The sequence below is a fragment of the Eretmochelys imbricata genome, chromosome 7, assembly GCF_965152235.1.
Source record: "Eretmochelys imbricata isolate rEreImb1 chromosome 7, rEreImb1.hap1, whole genome shotgun sequence".
Taxonomy (NCBI): Eukaryota; Metazoa; Chordata; order Testudines; family Cheloniidae; genus Eretmochelys; species Eretmochelys imbricata.
The window spans coordinates 4,959,815-4,978,046 of NC_135578.1; the positions used below are offsets into that span (position 1 = coordinate 4,959,815).

Here is an 18,232-nt window from a genome sequence, read left to right on the forward strand (position 1 = left end):
GGAGAGCAGAGCTGATCTGTGGGTCGTCCTGCAACCTGACTGTTGCAGTAACATCGACATGTGATTGGGGGATCTGCCACACCATCTCCCAAAGCCTCCAGTACAATGGGGCATAGGGAACCCCCCTCTCCACACAGCTTGGTATTAAGGAATAAGGACCAGAAATCCTCCACCCCAGCTTTGATGCAGACAGAAACCTCTGATTTCCTTTCCAGTAAAACATCTGCTTTTGAGGAAAGCAGCCTCCTGGTAAGTACTTTTATGACCCTCTGTTTTGATGTATTTTAAAATTGTTCTCATTAAAAAAATTTACTTAGTGTTCTTATATTTTATTGACCTTGCTGCCCTCCGTGGGTGAAACCCTGTCCCCACTGAAATCAGTGGGAACATTGCCATGGACTTCAACAGGGCCAGGATTTCACCCCATGAGTCTAACACGGCCCCGGGAGCAGCAATTTAAGGCTTGCGGGTATTTTCCAGCTCTCACTGTCAACTGAAACAGTTAAATTGGAAGTGTCAGCCAGTTCCCAATTCAGCTATTGCCAGAGAAAACGAGAATTGTAAATGTCTGGCAGACCACAAAACACTTCTTAAAGGGCAGCTAGGCATGGATGTTTTTGTGTACAGAACTGCATTAGTTCCCTTTGCCTTTGAGACTCTGCTGTCTTCCCTCATCAGCTCAGACAGGTTTGTGTCAATTTGAACAGCTAAATCAGGGGCTTAATACGCTCAAGATTTAGTTGTTTGAACAAAAACAAATCCCAAAGCAGCCCAACCAGACAAGCACCATCACTAGACAGAAGAAGGCAGTTTCAGGCATACCGAGTGCCTCTTTGAAGTGCAGCTGGCTAAGAAGTGCTGGTGGACGTACTCCAAAGGAAATTACCATGTCACCCTCTGTGTTCGTCAACACTGGCCAGTACCATTTGGGTTTGGGAAGCTAAAAAGGAGCTGTAACTCCCAGATGGACTCAGAATGACGCTGAAGCAGTGGGGCTGGCTCATCAGCATTACAGAAGTAACTGGGGACAAGGCAGAGCCTGAAAAAGGTTTTGTACAACACGCACTGCTAATTCCTTTCCAAGCCTGGCAAATTCAACACTGCTCACAATTGCCACCTGGCAAGGAAATCACAGTTCTTCAGTTGAAACGAAAGCAACTGGGGTCTGAACCAACTGTACCCACGCAGGAGAAAGAGCTGCTTGTCACCGTGGACGGCTCAGCGAAGGGCTCTGCTCGGCAGGCAGTTATTGTCACAAAAGAAGGCGCCATGTTCGAACGTTTAAAGAATGAGTTTTGAAAACAGGACCGAGAATATTAGAATGCCACTGCATAAAGCAATGGGACATCCTCACCTGGAAGTCATCCTAGCTCAAAAACAGAAACAAGAAGGGTGATGAAAGCGATTAGAGGCATGGACACACTGACGTGTCAAGTGCTCTCCATGGGAATGGCACTAGTGGACACAACCACAAAGAGTGGAATCCAGATTAAGAACAGCCGTGACTGCGGGGGAAGGTTGGGGACGTGACAGGGGAGGAAGGGGTCATCAGAGGTTCTGTAGCCAAAGCCAGGGAATCTGAATCTTTTACTGATGAGGGCACTGGCGGATGAAATCCACCTCCCATATGTAATGCAATATTTCATCTCCTAGGGTGAAGTCCTGGACTCACTGAAGCCAACATGAATTTTGCCACTGGCTTCAATGGAGTCAGGATTTCACCCTGGTGAATAGGTAATGCAAATCAGCCCCTTTAATGCTATTTTCCCCAAGTGCTGCAGTGAATGTCATGTGTATATGAAAGCAGCCTCACACTCATTTGTCTAGCCTTAAACCCCTTTTTCTGCTTTAAAAGAATCTCTGTCTTTTTTCCCTCAGCGGTGTGCACTTCTAAGGGATCCAGGACTGCTAATATCACACAAAAGACATTCTGCATTTGTTCTGTGTGCTTCGCCAGCTGAACTACTGCCATTAAAAGCTAACACCAAAAACAACTTATGAACTGCATCAGTTTCCAACACTGTTGTGGAGAGAGAGTGTGTTCACCATGCCCTCTTTTGCTGTGTGTCTTGGAATCACAAAATGCTCTGCTTGCTTCCACAGATATTTTCTTAAACTCATCAACAGACCTAGAGAGACATCATTAAAGTGGAGATTTTTCTTACCCGCCCAAGTTCTTTGTCTTCTAAAGCCAGCACTCCGGTGCTCTCTGTAAACAGCTTCACCTTCACTGCAGGAAGTGCGTGCGTTGTGGTAAAGTCACCTTGAGTGCCCCAGCTGTGAACACAACCACAGGGAAATGTTTAGAAACACAAGCAGGACAGTTGTGCTGTCACCTGGGCGTGTAAATGGTTAATGTTGGATGTCACTGTCTGGCATACACACACACACACGTAAGTGATACAACTGTGTGAGTGACAATGTGTTAATTAACTTGCTAGGAAAATGCAAGATAGATTCTCAGAAATGTCGCACTGGCTCTTCCTGGAAGACAATGGAGTATGTGGAAGTAATACAAAATCAAGTTTGAAGAGAACTTTATTTATTTACATCTAGTTTGCCAATTAATAAAACAAAGCCCAATAATCAGCCTGCAGTAAAAGTTTGTAGCGTAGTTATAGACTAGAAGGATACTGGCTCTCTAGACACATAATGTCTGTAATGCTTTCTATCTGTTGTTCTACTCTTACCTATTGTATCTTGCTCTTTTTATCTTTTGTTGAAAATTAATTTTGCATTCCCAGAATTACTTCGGTATGAGCCCTGCCAGCTCTGTTTATCCACAAAACAGGTTCAGCGTTCGTAGCAGCAGTGCAAGCTCCCACACATTGCCCATCCATAGGCTCCAGCCTTAAACCAGAGTGGTCACTTCTGAGCAAGATTAGCTGGAACTGCAAACAAGGATGCCAAGGTGTGCTGATTTTGAGGATATGGAGGCCTATCCAAGTAAGAACTGGATGGAGACCACTAATTCATTACACAAAGTCTGCTAATCACCCATCAAATGGTAACCTGGGTTTGAAAACAGCGACCTCAAGGTTAAATATCCCATATATCATAAACAAACCCCATAGCCAACCAGCCTTTATATTACTCCCTAAAGTTCTGCAGTCACAGAACGATCTATGGGTATGCAGACAACACGAACTAATTTCACAGAGCATGTGGCTTTCTCCCTCAACATTCAGCAGAATCTTGCTAAACCCACTGTAGATCATAACAATTTGTGAACTACTGAGTAACCAGCGAATCATGGTTATCCCACTATAAAGTGTGCTGCCTTCATTCATTTTAATATGTGCAATTTAGTTATAGCTATTCATGATTTACAGAATACTAGTAAATACACTGCAACAAATATTTCCCTGATTTATACAACCCCCATTAACTTACCTGGGGCTGGAGAGCATATAAGAGCCTGAACCAAAGTCAAATTCTTAGTAATGGGAGACTTCACCACAGCTCTGTTTCTGTTACTGATCTTTGTAAGGTGAGTCCACGGGGGTCTGTGTGGGAATTACTGGGTTTACAGATTAGTGGACAGAGATTTAATGAAGTTCTACTGCACAACTTTCTCCATTTAATTGTGCTTAATGTGTGCTCGGCCTGTTTTTTTCTCTCCAGATTTTGGACAGATGGGAAACTTTTCATCATAGGTAGAATGGATTTTCAGTATTTTCACAGCTCATTTAATTTTGTCTCAGGAACTTTACAACTGTGCTCCCATTTTTAAAAAATCAGTGCAGTTGTTGTTGCTAAAGTAGGCAGTTCCCTTTTCTCTCTTCTGCTTAATATAGCAGACAAAGATCAATAAATCCTGACAAAGTATCCATATTATTGCTATTTTCCTGAAACAGACAGTGTCAAGAATGACAGGCCCAACATTTCACGTACTTTAACAACATTATTTTCCAACTTTCTCTCTGGAAAAATCTACCAGTTTTCTGAAACTGAGGCTACAATATTAGTAAAAATCCCACTGGGTAGGTCACTGAGTTTTCTAAGGTTTGTCTACATGTAGATACTCAGGAAAGATCATTTGAATTATCTTTTAAAGTGGATTACTTAAACTGCATTAAATTCCTCTGTGAACATTTTTATTCAGAATTCAAATGGCCTTAAATCAATTTAGCTTAAATCATTTTGGAAGTGAATTAAAATAAACTGAATTAAGGGCACTTTAATTCTGAAGACTATTCACACAGGGGTTTAACTAATCGATTTTAAATTCACACCTCTAGTTAATTTGGATTAATTTTCTTGCATGTCCCTATGTAAACACGCCCTCAGGCTTGCTGGCACATACATGCACTTTGCATCATAACCCTGTACGATCTGTCTGCTCTGTTCTGTCACCTGGCAAGGAACTGGAACAAGAAAATCTCAAAAGATTTAGAAGTTAGTTGAAGAAAAACATTCAAATGTTTGACTCTGGATGCTTATCCAAAGTTAATTTTAGGAAATCCATTGGGCTGGCAACTTTGTATGAATGGGCTTTTCTTGTCAACCTGCTGGTTCTGTCTGGTTCATTCCAGTTTGGAACTATTGCAAGAATAGCCTTCTGCTTCCAGTTTCAGCAGAAACCAGGAAGTTCAAAGGCATGAAAATTAAACACCAAACAGATAAAGATCTTGAACTTCAAAATGTGTTTAGTTACACTAGTTGACTCTTAATTCACGTAGCTTTTTCCTCCTAACATGAATATGTAGAGCCCTACCAAATTCACTGTCATCAAAAATGTGTCACAGACCGTGAAATCTGGTCCCCCCACTCCTTGTGAAATCTGGTTCTTTGTGCGCTTTTACCCCCAATACTATTCAGATTTCACGGGGGAGACCAGTGTTTCTCTAACTGGGGGTCCTGACCCAAAAGAGAGTTGCAGGGGGGTCACAAGGTTGTTTTAGGGGGGGTCACAGTATTGCCACCCTTACTTCTGCGCTGCCTTCAGAGGTGGGTGGCTCGAGAGCAGCAGCTGTTGGCCGGACGCCCGGCTCTGAAGGCACTGCAGCAGCACGGAAGTAAGGGTGGCGATACCAAACCAGGCCACCCTCACTTCTGCGCCACTGCTGGCCGCGGCTCTGCCTTCAGAGCTGGGCTCCCGGCCCGCAGCAGCCGCTCTCCAGCTGCCCAGCTCTGGAGGTGCCGCGGCCACCAGCAGCAGCAGCAGAGAAATAAGGGTAGCAGTACCACAGCCCCCCCTTGTGACTTCCCCCACAACTCCTTTTTGGGTCAGGACCCCTACAATTCCACCACGATGAAATCTCAAATTTAACTCGCTGAAATACTTACATTTACGACTTTTAAAATCCTATGACCATGAAATTGACCAAAATGGACTGTGAATTTGGCAGGGCCCCATTACTATGAAATATACAGTAGTAGAGAGGGAAGCAGAACTGTTGGGCTGTGTTTCTGAATGCCCTACCTGTACCGAGCACAGGGACGGCAGGTGAAGAGCATGTGTAAGCACTTAAACTAACATACGGATGGTAGGTCTAATTTTAGGCCTACCAGAAAAGACCCTTGGTCTAAATTGTTTATTTCCTTGACAATATCTCATTGTATGCTTTAACTCCAACTCCTAGAACAGTAGCATTTTTCAAACTGCCAGGCAAGCGATTTCTCAGGATAACACAAATGCTCCATCTCCTCCTCTCAAATATACAGTGACATGTGAATGATGCAGTTATCATAGGATAAACTGATGTCACTAATGCACATAGATGAGTTTTCAGGAGTGGCTCTCCTTAAGCCTGCAATCTGAAAATTGCTTTCTAAGAGCTTTCTTGCCATATGGGATATTTCAAACTTTCACATCTCTATCCTGTTTGCAGAGAAGCAGCAGCCTGTTCCATGGCTATAGAACTGCTACATTTCTTGTATCAAAAAGGGCAAATAAGTAGTGATAAACATCAGCTGGATGGTCAAAAACATGCTGCAAATTATACCTGATTTAACAAAGCGTTAACAGTTGTGTGTAATTTTTAGTGATGACGGATTATTAAAACAGGCTGGAGATAAAGGTTGCAACTTTCAGAACTGAGTGATAGATTAGATGAGATTTCAGCCATAATGTGTGTGCAGTTTTACATGGGTCACTCATGGCTGCACCTCTTACTTTGGGTCCTACTCAGTGGTGGATTTTAGTTGTAAATCTATTATCAGAAAGACACTTTGCTTTTCCAGGAACTAGGTTGTGGATCCTGAGAGAATTGATGGAGGAAGTTTGGCTGCCACAGATAACAGCTGTATTAGAGACACTGCACAAACCATGTTTTTGGAATGTTTTTAGGAAATTGTCACTTTAAAATGTTCTTTCTCCTGCATCAACACTGTTTGAGCAGCCACCTGCTTTAACCTACCTCAAGGTATCAGCGAGCTCTGAGAAGTGCTCCCATTGTAATCTAAATGAGCCTTGGTGTTATTAGTGAGCTTATTTTTTGAAAACTGCACCAAAGTACATAGCCACTATTGCTGACAGTGAGAAACTGGAATGGACTTGTCTAACTAGTAATAAAAGTTGTTTTATTAGAAATCACCTTTTTTACAGGAGAAGTCTATCTGTACAACTCTACCTCTTATACCACTATTCTATAGTGACATAACTGATTCCAAAGAAGTTTGCAGAAATATTATTCAAGGACTATGTAAAATTATATCCAAAAAATGACATTAAAAGAACATTATTAAGGTTGCAGACTCAAGCGCTCAAAAGTTAGGACATGCTAGAGTTAAGGTTGCACAGACAACCTTAATTCAGCCCCCTTACAAACATCAGAATGGCCGTACTGGGTCAGATGAATCGTCCACCTAGCCCAGTATCTTGTCTTCTGACAGTGGCCAATGCCAGATGCTTCAGAGGGAATGAGCACAAAAGGGCAACTATTGAGTGATCCATCCCCTGTTGTTGAGTCCCAGCTTCTGGCTGTCAGAGCTTTAGAGACACTCAGAGCATCCCTGGACATCTTGACTAATAGCCATTGATGGACCTATCCTTCACGAACTTATCTAATACTTTTTTGAACCCAGTTATACTTCTGGCCTTCACAACATCCCCTGGCTATGAGTTCCACAGCTTGATTGCATATTGTGTGAAGAAATACTTGCTTTTGTTTGTTGTAATAACACTTCCTTATTCGCTTTCTCCAGACCATTCATGATTTTATAGACCTCTCTCGTATCCTCCCCCTTAGTTGTTTCTTCTTTAAAGCTGAACAGACCCAGTCTTTTTAATCTCTCCTCATATGGAAGCTGTTCATACCCCATGTAATTTTTGCTGTCCTTCTCTATAAATTTTTCGAGATGGGGAGCCTAGAACTGCACAGGAATTGAAGGTGTGGGTCTTCCACTAGGGTGATCAGATGTCCCGATTTAATAGGGACTCTCCCAATATTTGGGGCTTTGTATCATATAGGTACCTGTTACCCCATACCCCACCCCCGTCCCGATTTTTCATACTTGTTATCTGGTCACCCTATGTACCACAGATTTACATAATGGCGTTATGATATTTTCTGTTTTATTATCTGTCCCTTTCCTAATGGTTCCTAACATTCTGTTAGCTGAACACTGAGTGGACAGAGAACAACCCACAATGACTATAAGATCTCTTTCTTGAGTGGTAACAGCTAATTTAGACCCATCATATTTTGCTTGTATAGCTGGGATTATTTTTTCCAGTGTCCATTACCTTGCACTTATCAACATTGAATTTCATCTGCCATTTTGTTGCCCTGTCACCCACTTCAGTGACATCCCTTTGTAACTCTTCACCATCAGCTTTGGATGTATGTATTAGGATAAGCCTTTAATTATATGATCACATAGTATTTTTTCCACAGCAAATGAAGACAGGGTCTTATAATGGGTATTACAGATCAAACTTAATTAATTAGCTCCATCTACAACTATTATGGCTATGAAGTATCCAAGGATGTCTCAGTCTTATTAGTCTCTACTTATTTTTAGAGATTTTTCATGTCATTCAAGTTTTCCTGTTCCCTCACAAATCTACTCAAACGTATATGCAGGCGCTCACCTGTAACATTTAGAATTATTGCCTCTACTGGGAAAATATGTAGCAAATGGTGATAAGTATTAGTGGCAGTGTTATTGGCCCAATGCAGACTCCAGAAATGACTCCAGAAATATCCTGTGGATCAATATCAGGAAAGGGTGCCCCTTAACATGAGATTTTGTAGGAATTCATCTAACGTCTCATGAGGGGCTTAAACACAGGTAGCTGACATCTTAGCTGTGACAGCAAGCTACAGCACACTGGGTATGAGCCACAGGAGGCAAGCAGAGATATGGTTGATTATTCATGTGATTCAAAGGAGGGTTGGCTCACCTGAGTCTCAGATCTCTGGTAAACAGCTTGCTGCTGCTCTAATCACTGTCTAGTCAATCCGACCCACGCCAGTGAATCACTAGGGTGCATCGAGCCTTTTTGAGGTGCACCCTTCTGGAAGAAACAGGCTGTATCATCTGGAAGCAGTTCAACAGCTGGTGCCTGCCAATGAACACTTCAGATCAACAGTCAACCATCCAGTCGATCGGCACACTGTGTGTTCTCCTTTTGCCCAGGACTGCAGCTGTGCATTTGATTATCAGAAACAATGACCCCAGCCCAGCCTTTAAGTGTTAGAGATACAGAAATAGCTCATGTCCGTGAATGTTTGTGGAAACGCCAGCCAAACTCCTGGTACTGTAATGCAAATAAAACCAGAATAATCTAATAGAACAAACTAATGCTCATGGAAGCAAGAACATCAGTTAGTTTTAGGCAATACTACCATGAAATGAGTTACTGTGCCTTATTATTAAGGGAAATACTAAAAGACCTAAATGTCTTATTTTAGTATGAAAACCGTGTTGTATTACACAATGACTGTGAAGACAGATCCAGCTTTTGTCTCTTTGATAAGGGCATTTTCTTGAATTCCCTTGCACTCCTTAATTAGCAATCACAACCTGTGGATCTCTGAGGAGAAGCACAAACCACTTGGGGCCCATTGCTAATCCTTCCTGTAACTTTTGATGTTTTTCACATGCTCAGATTGGTTTACAAAACCCTGTAGAACACTGAACAGACTGTTTATATGAGCATCAAAGACCTTGCCCCTCTGAATAACAAAATCAATACACGAATCTAATCTTGACTGCAGTTGCTTCTCCCCATTAGCACATGGCAGTGCATTTTGGCTTTGGCTATCAAGAGGAATATGCATGTGACATTTCTCAGAACTCTTATAAAATTCAGCTTTGATTTAGAAAGACCACAGGCTAATGAAATTTGTGACACGAAGTCTGTTCAACAGTTGCACTCCTGTGTAGGTGACTTAGACCTGGATCATTCAAACAGGTACATGAGTAACGTTACTCACATGAGTAGCCCCACTGACATAACTGAGTAACGTTAAAGTTATTCCTTTGCAGGATTGGGATAAATGCTCTAAACAAATACAGATTCAGTAGGGTACAGAACAAAAAGAACTGAAATATGAATTTGTGCCTTCTTTTAAATTTTAATAGCATTTTACTGCATGTTTCTTGATGTTCTATATAGGGCTGACTTACCTCTTCCTACGGTAACATCCATGGGGAAAAAAACAGTATTGCCCATCCCACATGGTCAAAAGTTATGAGTCAGGCCTCCAAAATCATGAGACTTCCTTAAAAACCATGAGATTTTACAAGAATAATTTTGGGGTTCTGTTTATTTGCCTTCTGGTGCTTGTGCCTTTAGAATGCACATTTTCAAGCTTTTCCTTGCAACCAGGGCCAGAAACGTATTTTATTTTTTAATGGAAGCTGAGATTCTCACATTGTCGCATGACTCCAGAAGCTAGAGCTTTAAGAAAAAAACAACAAAATAGTGAAAGTTGGCAATTGAAGTATTCCCCTCAGGGATGCTCCTCCCTCATCACTCCTCTCTCTCTCACACATACACACACACAGGCTACGGGTCCACCCAGAACTCAACAGAGGAAGGGAAGAAAGGGGAAATCGGAGGCAGGCTCTGCAACCCCCCTTCCCTCTCCAATTCCTGGCAGCTGATTTGCAAGGGACTCCTGACCATGTCTGCCCCCCAGTAGTCCCCTCAAAGGGGAATACTCACCATGGAAGGGATGGGAGACAAGCAATATAGCCCTAGGCTTCATCATCTTTTCTCCTTAACCTAACCTTTTCTCCATAACCTCTTTGGACTTTCTCCAGTTTGTCCACATCTTTCCTGAAATGTGGCTCCCAGAACTGGATACAATACTCCAGTTGAGGCCTAATCAGAGTGGAGTAGAGCGGAAGAATTACTTCTTGTGTCTTGCTTACAACACTCCTGCTAATACATCCCAGAATGGTATTTGCTTTTTTTGCAACAGCGTTACACTGTTGACTCATATTTAGCTTGTGATACACTATGACTCCCAGATCCCTTTCCGCAGTCCTTCCTAGGCAGTCATTTCCTATTTTATGTGTGTGCAACTGACTGTTCCTTCCTAAGTGGAGTACTTTGCATTTGTCCTTTTTGAATTTCATCCTATTTACTTCAGACCATTTCTCCAGTTTGTCCAGATCATTTTGAATTATAATCCTATCCTCCAAAGCATTTGCAATGCCTCCCAGCTTGGTATATAATAGAGGTTTTATTTAGTTTGTGAGCTCTTTAGGGCAGAGACTGTCTCTCACTATGTGTTTGTCCAGTACCTTGCACAATGAAGCCCCAATTTTGATTGGTTTCTATGTGCTACTGTAATGCAAAAAATACATAACAACACAACTGCAGTGATCCCCTTTACGAGAACAGTTTGCCTATCTCAGAAATAAAAGTAGATTTGGATATTCTGATCATTAAGTTTCTTGCCTGTTAACTGGCAGGTGAATGTGTGGGGAGCAGTGAGAGAAAAAAAAGATACATTTTTTTTTAAAGTCTACTAGACTTGATCACATATAATTTTTTTAATGTCAATCTCATCTAAACCAAACCATTCTCTACATGCTCTGCTATTAGTCTGTTGACAGGCCTAGCAAGTTATCCAGGCACAGAGATTCCTGGCACAGAGATATGAATCAGAGTTATGCTTATTCATTATTTATAGAAATCACAGGCTTCAACATAATGGCTAGATCAAGTTACAAGACTAATAATGGGAGAAAGCTCACTGTTATATCTTAAATAGAGATTTTGTAGACTCTGCCACATACAGAAGCATATGAATGAAAGCACTGAATGCATTCTCATGAGTATTAGTGTCTTTGTTCTCTATTGTAAGGTCACAGGTAGAAGTGTTTTCTCTAGAGGAGCTTACAAACTGGAGATGAATAGAAATGATGATTAAATCAGGCTATGTCAAAGGCAGCTGAGGAAACCTTGGGTTGGGTAATGTAAGTGGCCTCTCCTAGTAGTGCTCCAGAGCAAAGGACCTGGGGAGTCATCACATCCTGGACACTCTACTTCAGCACATTCTGTCTGCTGATTTCATGGCATGAGATTAAGAGATGGTGTGGCTCTACTCCATGAAATGGAAGTCAGCCACTGTGTATGTGGAAGGATAGGGGCTATCGGGGTAAATGGATGCTCCAATGTGATTTAGGGATGTGAGGAAAGCACTTTTGGCTCCATCTGGATGGCAGCATAGCTTATGGGTGGTGTCTTTGCTGTACAAGTTTAGCTAAGGGCCCACATTTCCAAGCACGGGAGCTGAAAGTATACATCACATTTGGTGGCACTTTATTGATGTAAAGTTCTGCCTGTGGCCCACAAGAGCGTATGCAACTAAATCCTACGGAATTCCCAAACACGTGGGCTGATTTTCAGGTTAGCTGAGCACCCAACAGCTCCCAACGAAGTCTCTGAGGCAGGGGAGATTCAGGTGCCTTAAGTCTAGACACCCAGGTTTGGAAGTGTTGGCCACGGGTTGTTGTTTTTTCCCATCTGCATGGCAAATATATATTTTTGACAGGATACGTTTGTTCTGAATTCATTAATGCATAAATATGTGCTATGACAATGAGCTTTGTGCCAAGGGAATAGCATCGCAGAATTGATTGAGTGTGAGATCCCTGTAGTGTGTAAAATGGGTTCTGAGTACGGAGCCCAAAAGAATTAACTATTTTAGCTGTAGCTCATTTGGCTATTAATAACTTTTTCTGGTAGCCACAAAATTATTGTTCTTTCTGTCTCTGGAAAGACGCTACTACCTTGCTAGTGGTCTGAAGCTAACGTTATGAACCACAATCTAATACGCAGTGCATATGAACTGTGTCCTTAGAATGAATGCAAGTCATATTTCACTCACATGAATTATGCCCTTATGCTGAACATCACTATGGCAACTAATGATGTATCAGCTTCAACCTGCGCTAAATCCAGTTTCAAAGCATTTTTATTTTACTGATGTGGATATTTTCTTGGCTTTACTGAGCATAAATGTGTATGTACCACAGTGTTGTCAAAGGTTTGCTGTGTATGTTTACTGACATTTAGAAAGGTTTATTCCCTTTGTGGCTAATGCTGTTGTTCTCATGAAGGAAACCTAATGAAAATTACTGTTTGTATTTGGTTAGTAATATTTGCTGATAACATATGGTCTGGGAATGCTTCAGCAAATAAGAGGCTTTTAATAGTAAACAGAGATATGAGTTCTGTAAAGCAGATGCTATGAAAATATACAGGTGTTCTTACTTTTTTTCCCACTTTCCCCCAAAGCACATTCATCCACTGACTTCTTAAGTTTCCCGGTTGGTGACAATGCATCATTTCTTTTTGGAAAAGGAGCAAACATAAATAATAGTCTGTGGTTTTAAGCTGAAAGCAGAAAATAAGGCCATTTCCTGCTCCTCATGTTTAAAACATTTATTGAATCACTGACAGATTCCACATGAGAAAGCTTTAATACTTTGGGATGCTCTTGGAACTACGGTGCTATAGATAACTTATTCCAAACCTTTGCTGCCAGACACTTTTGGCACTTTGATGCATCAGCATAAAAGATTAAGTGCACTTACACTGGGTGGTATAGTGTGCCATCTAGTTGGAAAATTTCAGAGCAAAATCTACCAAGAAAATGACTCACTTAATAAGGGCTGTACTGAAAGTGCAGAACTAAAAAAGCCAAGTCATAGGAAATGATACTCTGAATGGCGCATAGCAGAAAACCGTGCTACTTTGTGAACAAGATGGGGGATATTTATTATTCTTCCTGGTAACTTTCCAATGCAGAAAATATTGTTTGATGCTTACAGTGAAGAAATATAAGATCTCATGGTCAGATTCTCAACTGGTATATATTAGTGTTGCTCCACTGATTTCAGACCTTTGATTCCAATGGAGCTGCACCGTGCATTTGAAATAAATAAGGAAAGTGGGGTAGTGTACATATAACACTTAATAAAGAATAAAAAATACATTATATTATTTTATCTAAATTAAGATCTGATTAAATAAGAGCAGAACAACTGAGGATTTTGATTGAGTGACAAGTTGCAGCACTTACTCCATTCCTGCTGACATGTTTCAAGTGATACAAGATTTATTTTATCTCCTTTGATTTGTGAAATGCACCTATTCCATGCTCTGTCCTTTGTGTTTTGTTCAACATTTTAGATGAGTGCTGAAGCGCGATTTATTTTTAGGAGTTCTGATTCTGTGATGCCTATAATTGTGATGCTAGGAACAATGCTGAACATCTTGAGCAAGATAGGCAAAAAATTTTGGCTAAAGATAGTTTGCTAATCTATATTTAGTCACCTAAATGGGGGTTGGGGGGCAGATTTTAAAAGTGCTGAGCACCCAACAATTCCCACTGACTTCAGTGGGAGTTGCTGAAAGTTCAGCACTTTTGAAAATTGGGTAACTTAATGTAAGTGCCTAGATATGGATGCAGGAGTTTAATTATATGATTCTATTTTTCAAATGTCTCAATCTTGGAGTATGTTCCGAAGATTCTTTTGCTGCTTCCTGAATGGGGTGACCAGACATCCTGATATTACCGGGACTGTCCTTATATTAGGGGCTTAGTCTTATGTACACAACTACACCCCCACTCCAAAGGAAAAAAAAAAGTGGCCTAGTTTTTCACATTTGCTACCTGGTCACCCTATCCCTGAATCTTCTGTGCTGTTGTTTCACTGCCTCCTCCAATTCCTGGATGAGCCTCTTTACTGCTTTTTCTGCTACTCCAGTGTTTCCCCCTTGCTTCACCCTGGGCCCGTCTTGTGTTCCTGCAGCTCTGTCCTCTGCTGCTGCGGTGTCCTTCTGCTACTCCTCCACTGTACTGCTGTAAGACTTCCCTTTTGTAACTCACTTTTCCATTTCACCATTCAAAAACATAGCGGAGGTCCTGCAGGGACCAAACCGTTAAATCCGTGTGCTTTTTATGCTGCTGTGTTGTTCAGTTCGTTGTCTCTTTGAGGATATCTGTGCTCACCTACACAGGGGCTCATTTGCGGAGTATTTTGCTTAGCCCAGGGTGAAGGCTTCTCTCTGGGATCTATGGAGTTGTGCTCTACTACTTAACATCCCCCTAGTTAGCTCATTATTGAGTTTCCGGGAGACAAACTTCTGGGCATGATTCTGGTCCAAATCATACCAGTATATATCAAGAGTAATTGCACTTAATTCAGTGGAGTCACTGGCATAATTTAGCCCAGAATCTGGTCCTCTGCAGCAGTTATTGGTCCTTGGAGGCTCTGGCAAGAACAGATGGCTATTGCCCAATAAGGCTGTTTGGCCATGTGCTGGTGGCATAAAGGAGGAAGCAGCTGAAGGTGGCCCTTCCATTGCTGCTCCTCAGTCTTCGAACATAGTGCAAGTCTCATGGATGAATCCACTTTGGAACACACACATTCCACCGGGTTATCTTTTAACTATAGTTTCACATCATGCTTTTAAAGATGCTTTATCCCCTAGGCTAGTGAAATGTAAAGACTTTTTGTAGTGACTTGTCAAGCGACTTTGCAGATTATAAAAAAAGATAATTGGACTGTTAAAATGTAGACTGAAATTTAAAAGCTGCCTCCAACATTATAATTAAGGGAAATAACACTGTGCAGAAATATCCAAAAATATCACTAAAAACAAACGTTCAAATCTCAGGGCTGCAGGAGGGTTGAAAGCCTATTGGCAAGATTCTTGCAATAAAATTTTATCTGGCCTTACAGGGTGGGGTGGGGAAAGAGTATCTCGGTCCTTATTCATAACTATCAATGTTCATGTAACATCAGAAGGTGCACCTGACCCAGCATTACCTGTAGCCCCTCATTGTATCTCTATCAGTTATTGACTAGGAGTGTGTGTTTTCTGCTTCATTATTTCTCTTTTAAAAGCCCTTTTCCAGGGAGCGTGAAACTTTCCCAACATCTTTGAGCAATCCAACAACACAACACACACTTGAGCCTTCGAAGGGACCACTGAAAGCCGGAGCATAAGCTTCAGAGTTTAATTCTGGGATAGTGTAGACGATATTGTTGTAAATTTATTTTTTTGGTGTGATTTTGATGAAGACAAATGATTCTAAGATGCAGAATTGTTTATCACTGAGTATTATTATTGTGGTAGCACCAGAGGGCCAACAGGATTGTGCCCTCTTGTACCAGGATCTTGTCTGCTCAAGAACAAGAGGCCAAAGCAGAGCATAAGATACATACAACCAATGATGATTTTTTATAAAGCCCTTACTTCTCAGAGTTCTGATGAACCTGGATCTCTCCAATGGGCCTGATGTTTTTCTGGCTTACTTTTGGTGCCTCAATTTATCACTTTCCTTCCAGTCCTGCACAGGATTTTCTTCTTTGCCTCCCCAGTGTGATTTCTTCCCATATCCGTAGATATGCCCTAACTGTGGCCAGATGATGCCCCACAGATCTGTGTATAGAGGAGCCCTTTCTCTCTCTTTCTCACACAAGCACACACTCTGACAAGGATCTCAGCCTTCCAGGACAGATGAAGGGAGAAAAGGTCGACCCACTTTTGGCCTCCCTGGTGCCATTCTCCCCTTTATAGGACCACATAGACGGCTCTCTATGGTGGTCAGATACACATGGACAAAAGTTAAGGAGGACTAGGGGAGCTTGGGGTAGGGAGTGGGTGATCATGAACTGAGGTTTACAGTCCACAAAGAAAAGCAACAAAAATGATTAAATGTCTAGAAAACATGAGCTATGAGGGAAGATTGAAACAAATGGGTTTGTTTAGTCTGTAGAAGAAAAGACTGAGAGGGGACATGAGAACAGTTTCAAGTACATAAAAGGTTGTTACGAGGAGGAGGGAGAAAAATTTTTTTTCTTAACCTCTGTGGATAGGACAAGCAGCAATGGGCTTAAATTGCAGCAAGGGAGGTTTAGTTTGGACATTAGGAAAAGCTTCCTGTCAGGCTGGTTAAACACCGGAATAAATTGACTAGGGAGGTTGTGGAATCTCCATCACTAGAGATTTTTAAAAGCAGGTTAGACAAACACCTGTCAGGGATGGTCTAGATAATACTTAGTCCTGCCAGGAATACAGGGGACTGGCCAAGATGAACTCTCAAGGTCCCTTCCAGTCCTATGATTCTATATTGAGGAAGGCTTGTACACTGACCAGATTTGCATTAAATTTACTGAACCACTTGCTCAGCATCAGTCATCAACTTTAATTTATGTCTGAGTCAGTTTAACAGCCAGTCCCTAGAGTTTACTACCAGACCAGGAGCTTTGCATTGTGAATGAATAATATTCTGTGCACCTGCCCGCGCAGCTGGCTGGTCCATCATTTCCTGCCATCCTCCCAAGTACACAGAATCACTTTTAAACTGATATTCACATTTCATGGAAAAAGAATGCAAGTTGTAAGTGGAAGCAGATTCAGCCACTGTGAAATTCCTTCCTTATGCATGTCTGTGGTTGGAGCAAAATTTGACAGGCCTTTTACAGGTATAATGTACTGCCCTTTGAAGTCTTGCAAAAATCAGAATGCGTTTTGATGAAAATTCTTGTAAGAAATCAAAGGGCATTTTGATCGACTGCAACTACCCCTCTGCCAATTCAAAATGGACTGAAAGCTGTCGCATTTCCTGAAGCAAAACTTTCAGTCTTTGCACTATAACTGTGGAGCCATTTTAACTATGAAATTATCTGCCTGAGAAAACACCCTTGGACTTGGTTGTTTTGTCGGGATTCCATAGTGCAGGCTACAGCCAAAATCAGTTTTGCTTATTATAAAAAGAAGTAATGAATTCATTCTTATTGTATTAAATCACTCCCTTGGGACTCTAATCAAAGAGGTAAAATATTGTTCCTCTAATAGAGCTAAGAGTTAAGCTCTGTTATGTAAATTCGCCATTGGCTAGAATACCATACATGCCATTATATTATACTTTTGTGGGGTTTACTGTACAAAAGCATTTCACTTGAGATGTTGATGCAACCCAGTGGACTCAATAGGCATTCCGTGCTTCTCTTACTGAAGTTCGTACCAGAGGACTCTGGTTTTGTCTTAGAAGCCTGTTTCTCCACTGTCAGGCAGAATACCTTCATAGGACAAATTCAGTGCTTGAATTGGGGGGGAAATGACCCTAATCCCCCGTCTCCTAAAATCCATTTTTCTAGGTACTTATATGACATATCACCCTGGAATCTGAGTACTCCCTGCATATTTACAAGTAATTTCTCTCTATTTACGTAGGGAAAACAGCTCAACAAATATCTTTTGCTAGTGTATGTTTGTGAGCATGTTGTATGCATCTGTGTGCGTGTGTAAATAATTTATTGAGAGAAAATTAGGGGATAAATTTTGCATATTGGTCCCAATTCATCCAGGGTCTTGAGCCTGTGGTTAATCCCATTGATTTCAATGTGACTACTTACATGCTTGAAGTTAGGCTCATGCTTAAGTACGCTGCAGAACTGCAATCTTGTTCTGATCATGGATAAATCTCTTGTCATTCTTGTTCATTGTTATAGTGAGCGCCGTAGTCTCGATCCAGTTCCCGTGAACATTCTGTCCGATAAAGGATGCTCTGCTTCAATTTATTCCTTATCTCCCCACATAAGACTTGAACCTAATGGTCTCTAGTGTTTTAGGTCTTCCAAGTATGTAAAAACTTTTACTCATAACTATAGCTAAGTGCACAAAAATGTTGTCCGATTGCCTATAGATTTTTGGTCAGAGAGATCACTTTCTGGACTTTCATAAAGCTGCCCATCAGAAATATATGCAGCAACAGCTCACTATAACACAGTGAACGCCGCTTTCCTT

At 41.4% G+C, this 18,232-nt stretch overlaps 1 protein-coding gene across 9 annotated transcripts in view; it reads right to left on the bottom strand.

The window, feature by feature from the left end:
- The window catches only part of CADPS (calcium dependent secretion activator), a 380,054-nt gene that overhangs the window by 163,879 nt on the left and 197,943 nt on the right, over positions 1-18,232 (bottom strand). For all 9 annotated transcript variants that reach the window (XM_077821175.1, XM_077821172.1, XM_077821173.1 and 6 more), the window contains exon 7: positions 2,166-2,277. In XM_077821175.1, the coding sequence (XP_077677301.1) occupies positions 2,166-2,277 (112 nt within the window). The remainder of the gene's footprint in view (positions 1-2,165; positions 2,278-18,232) is intronic.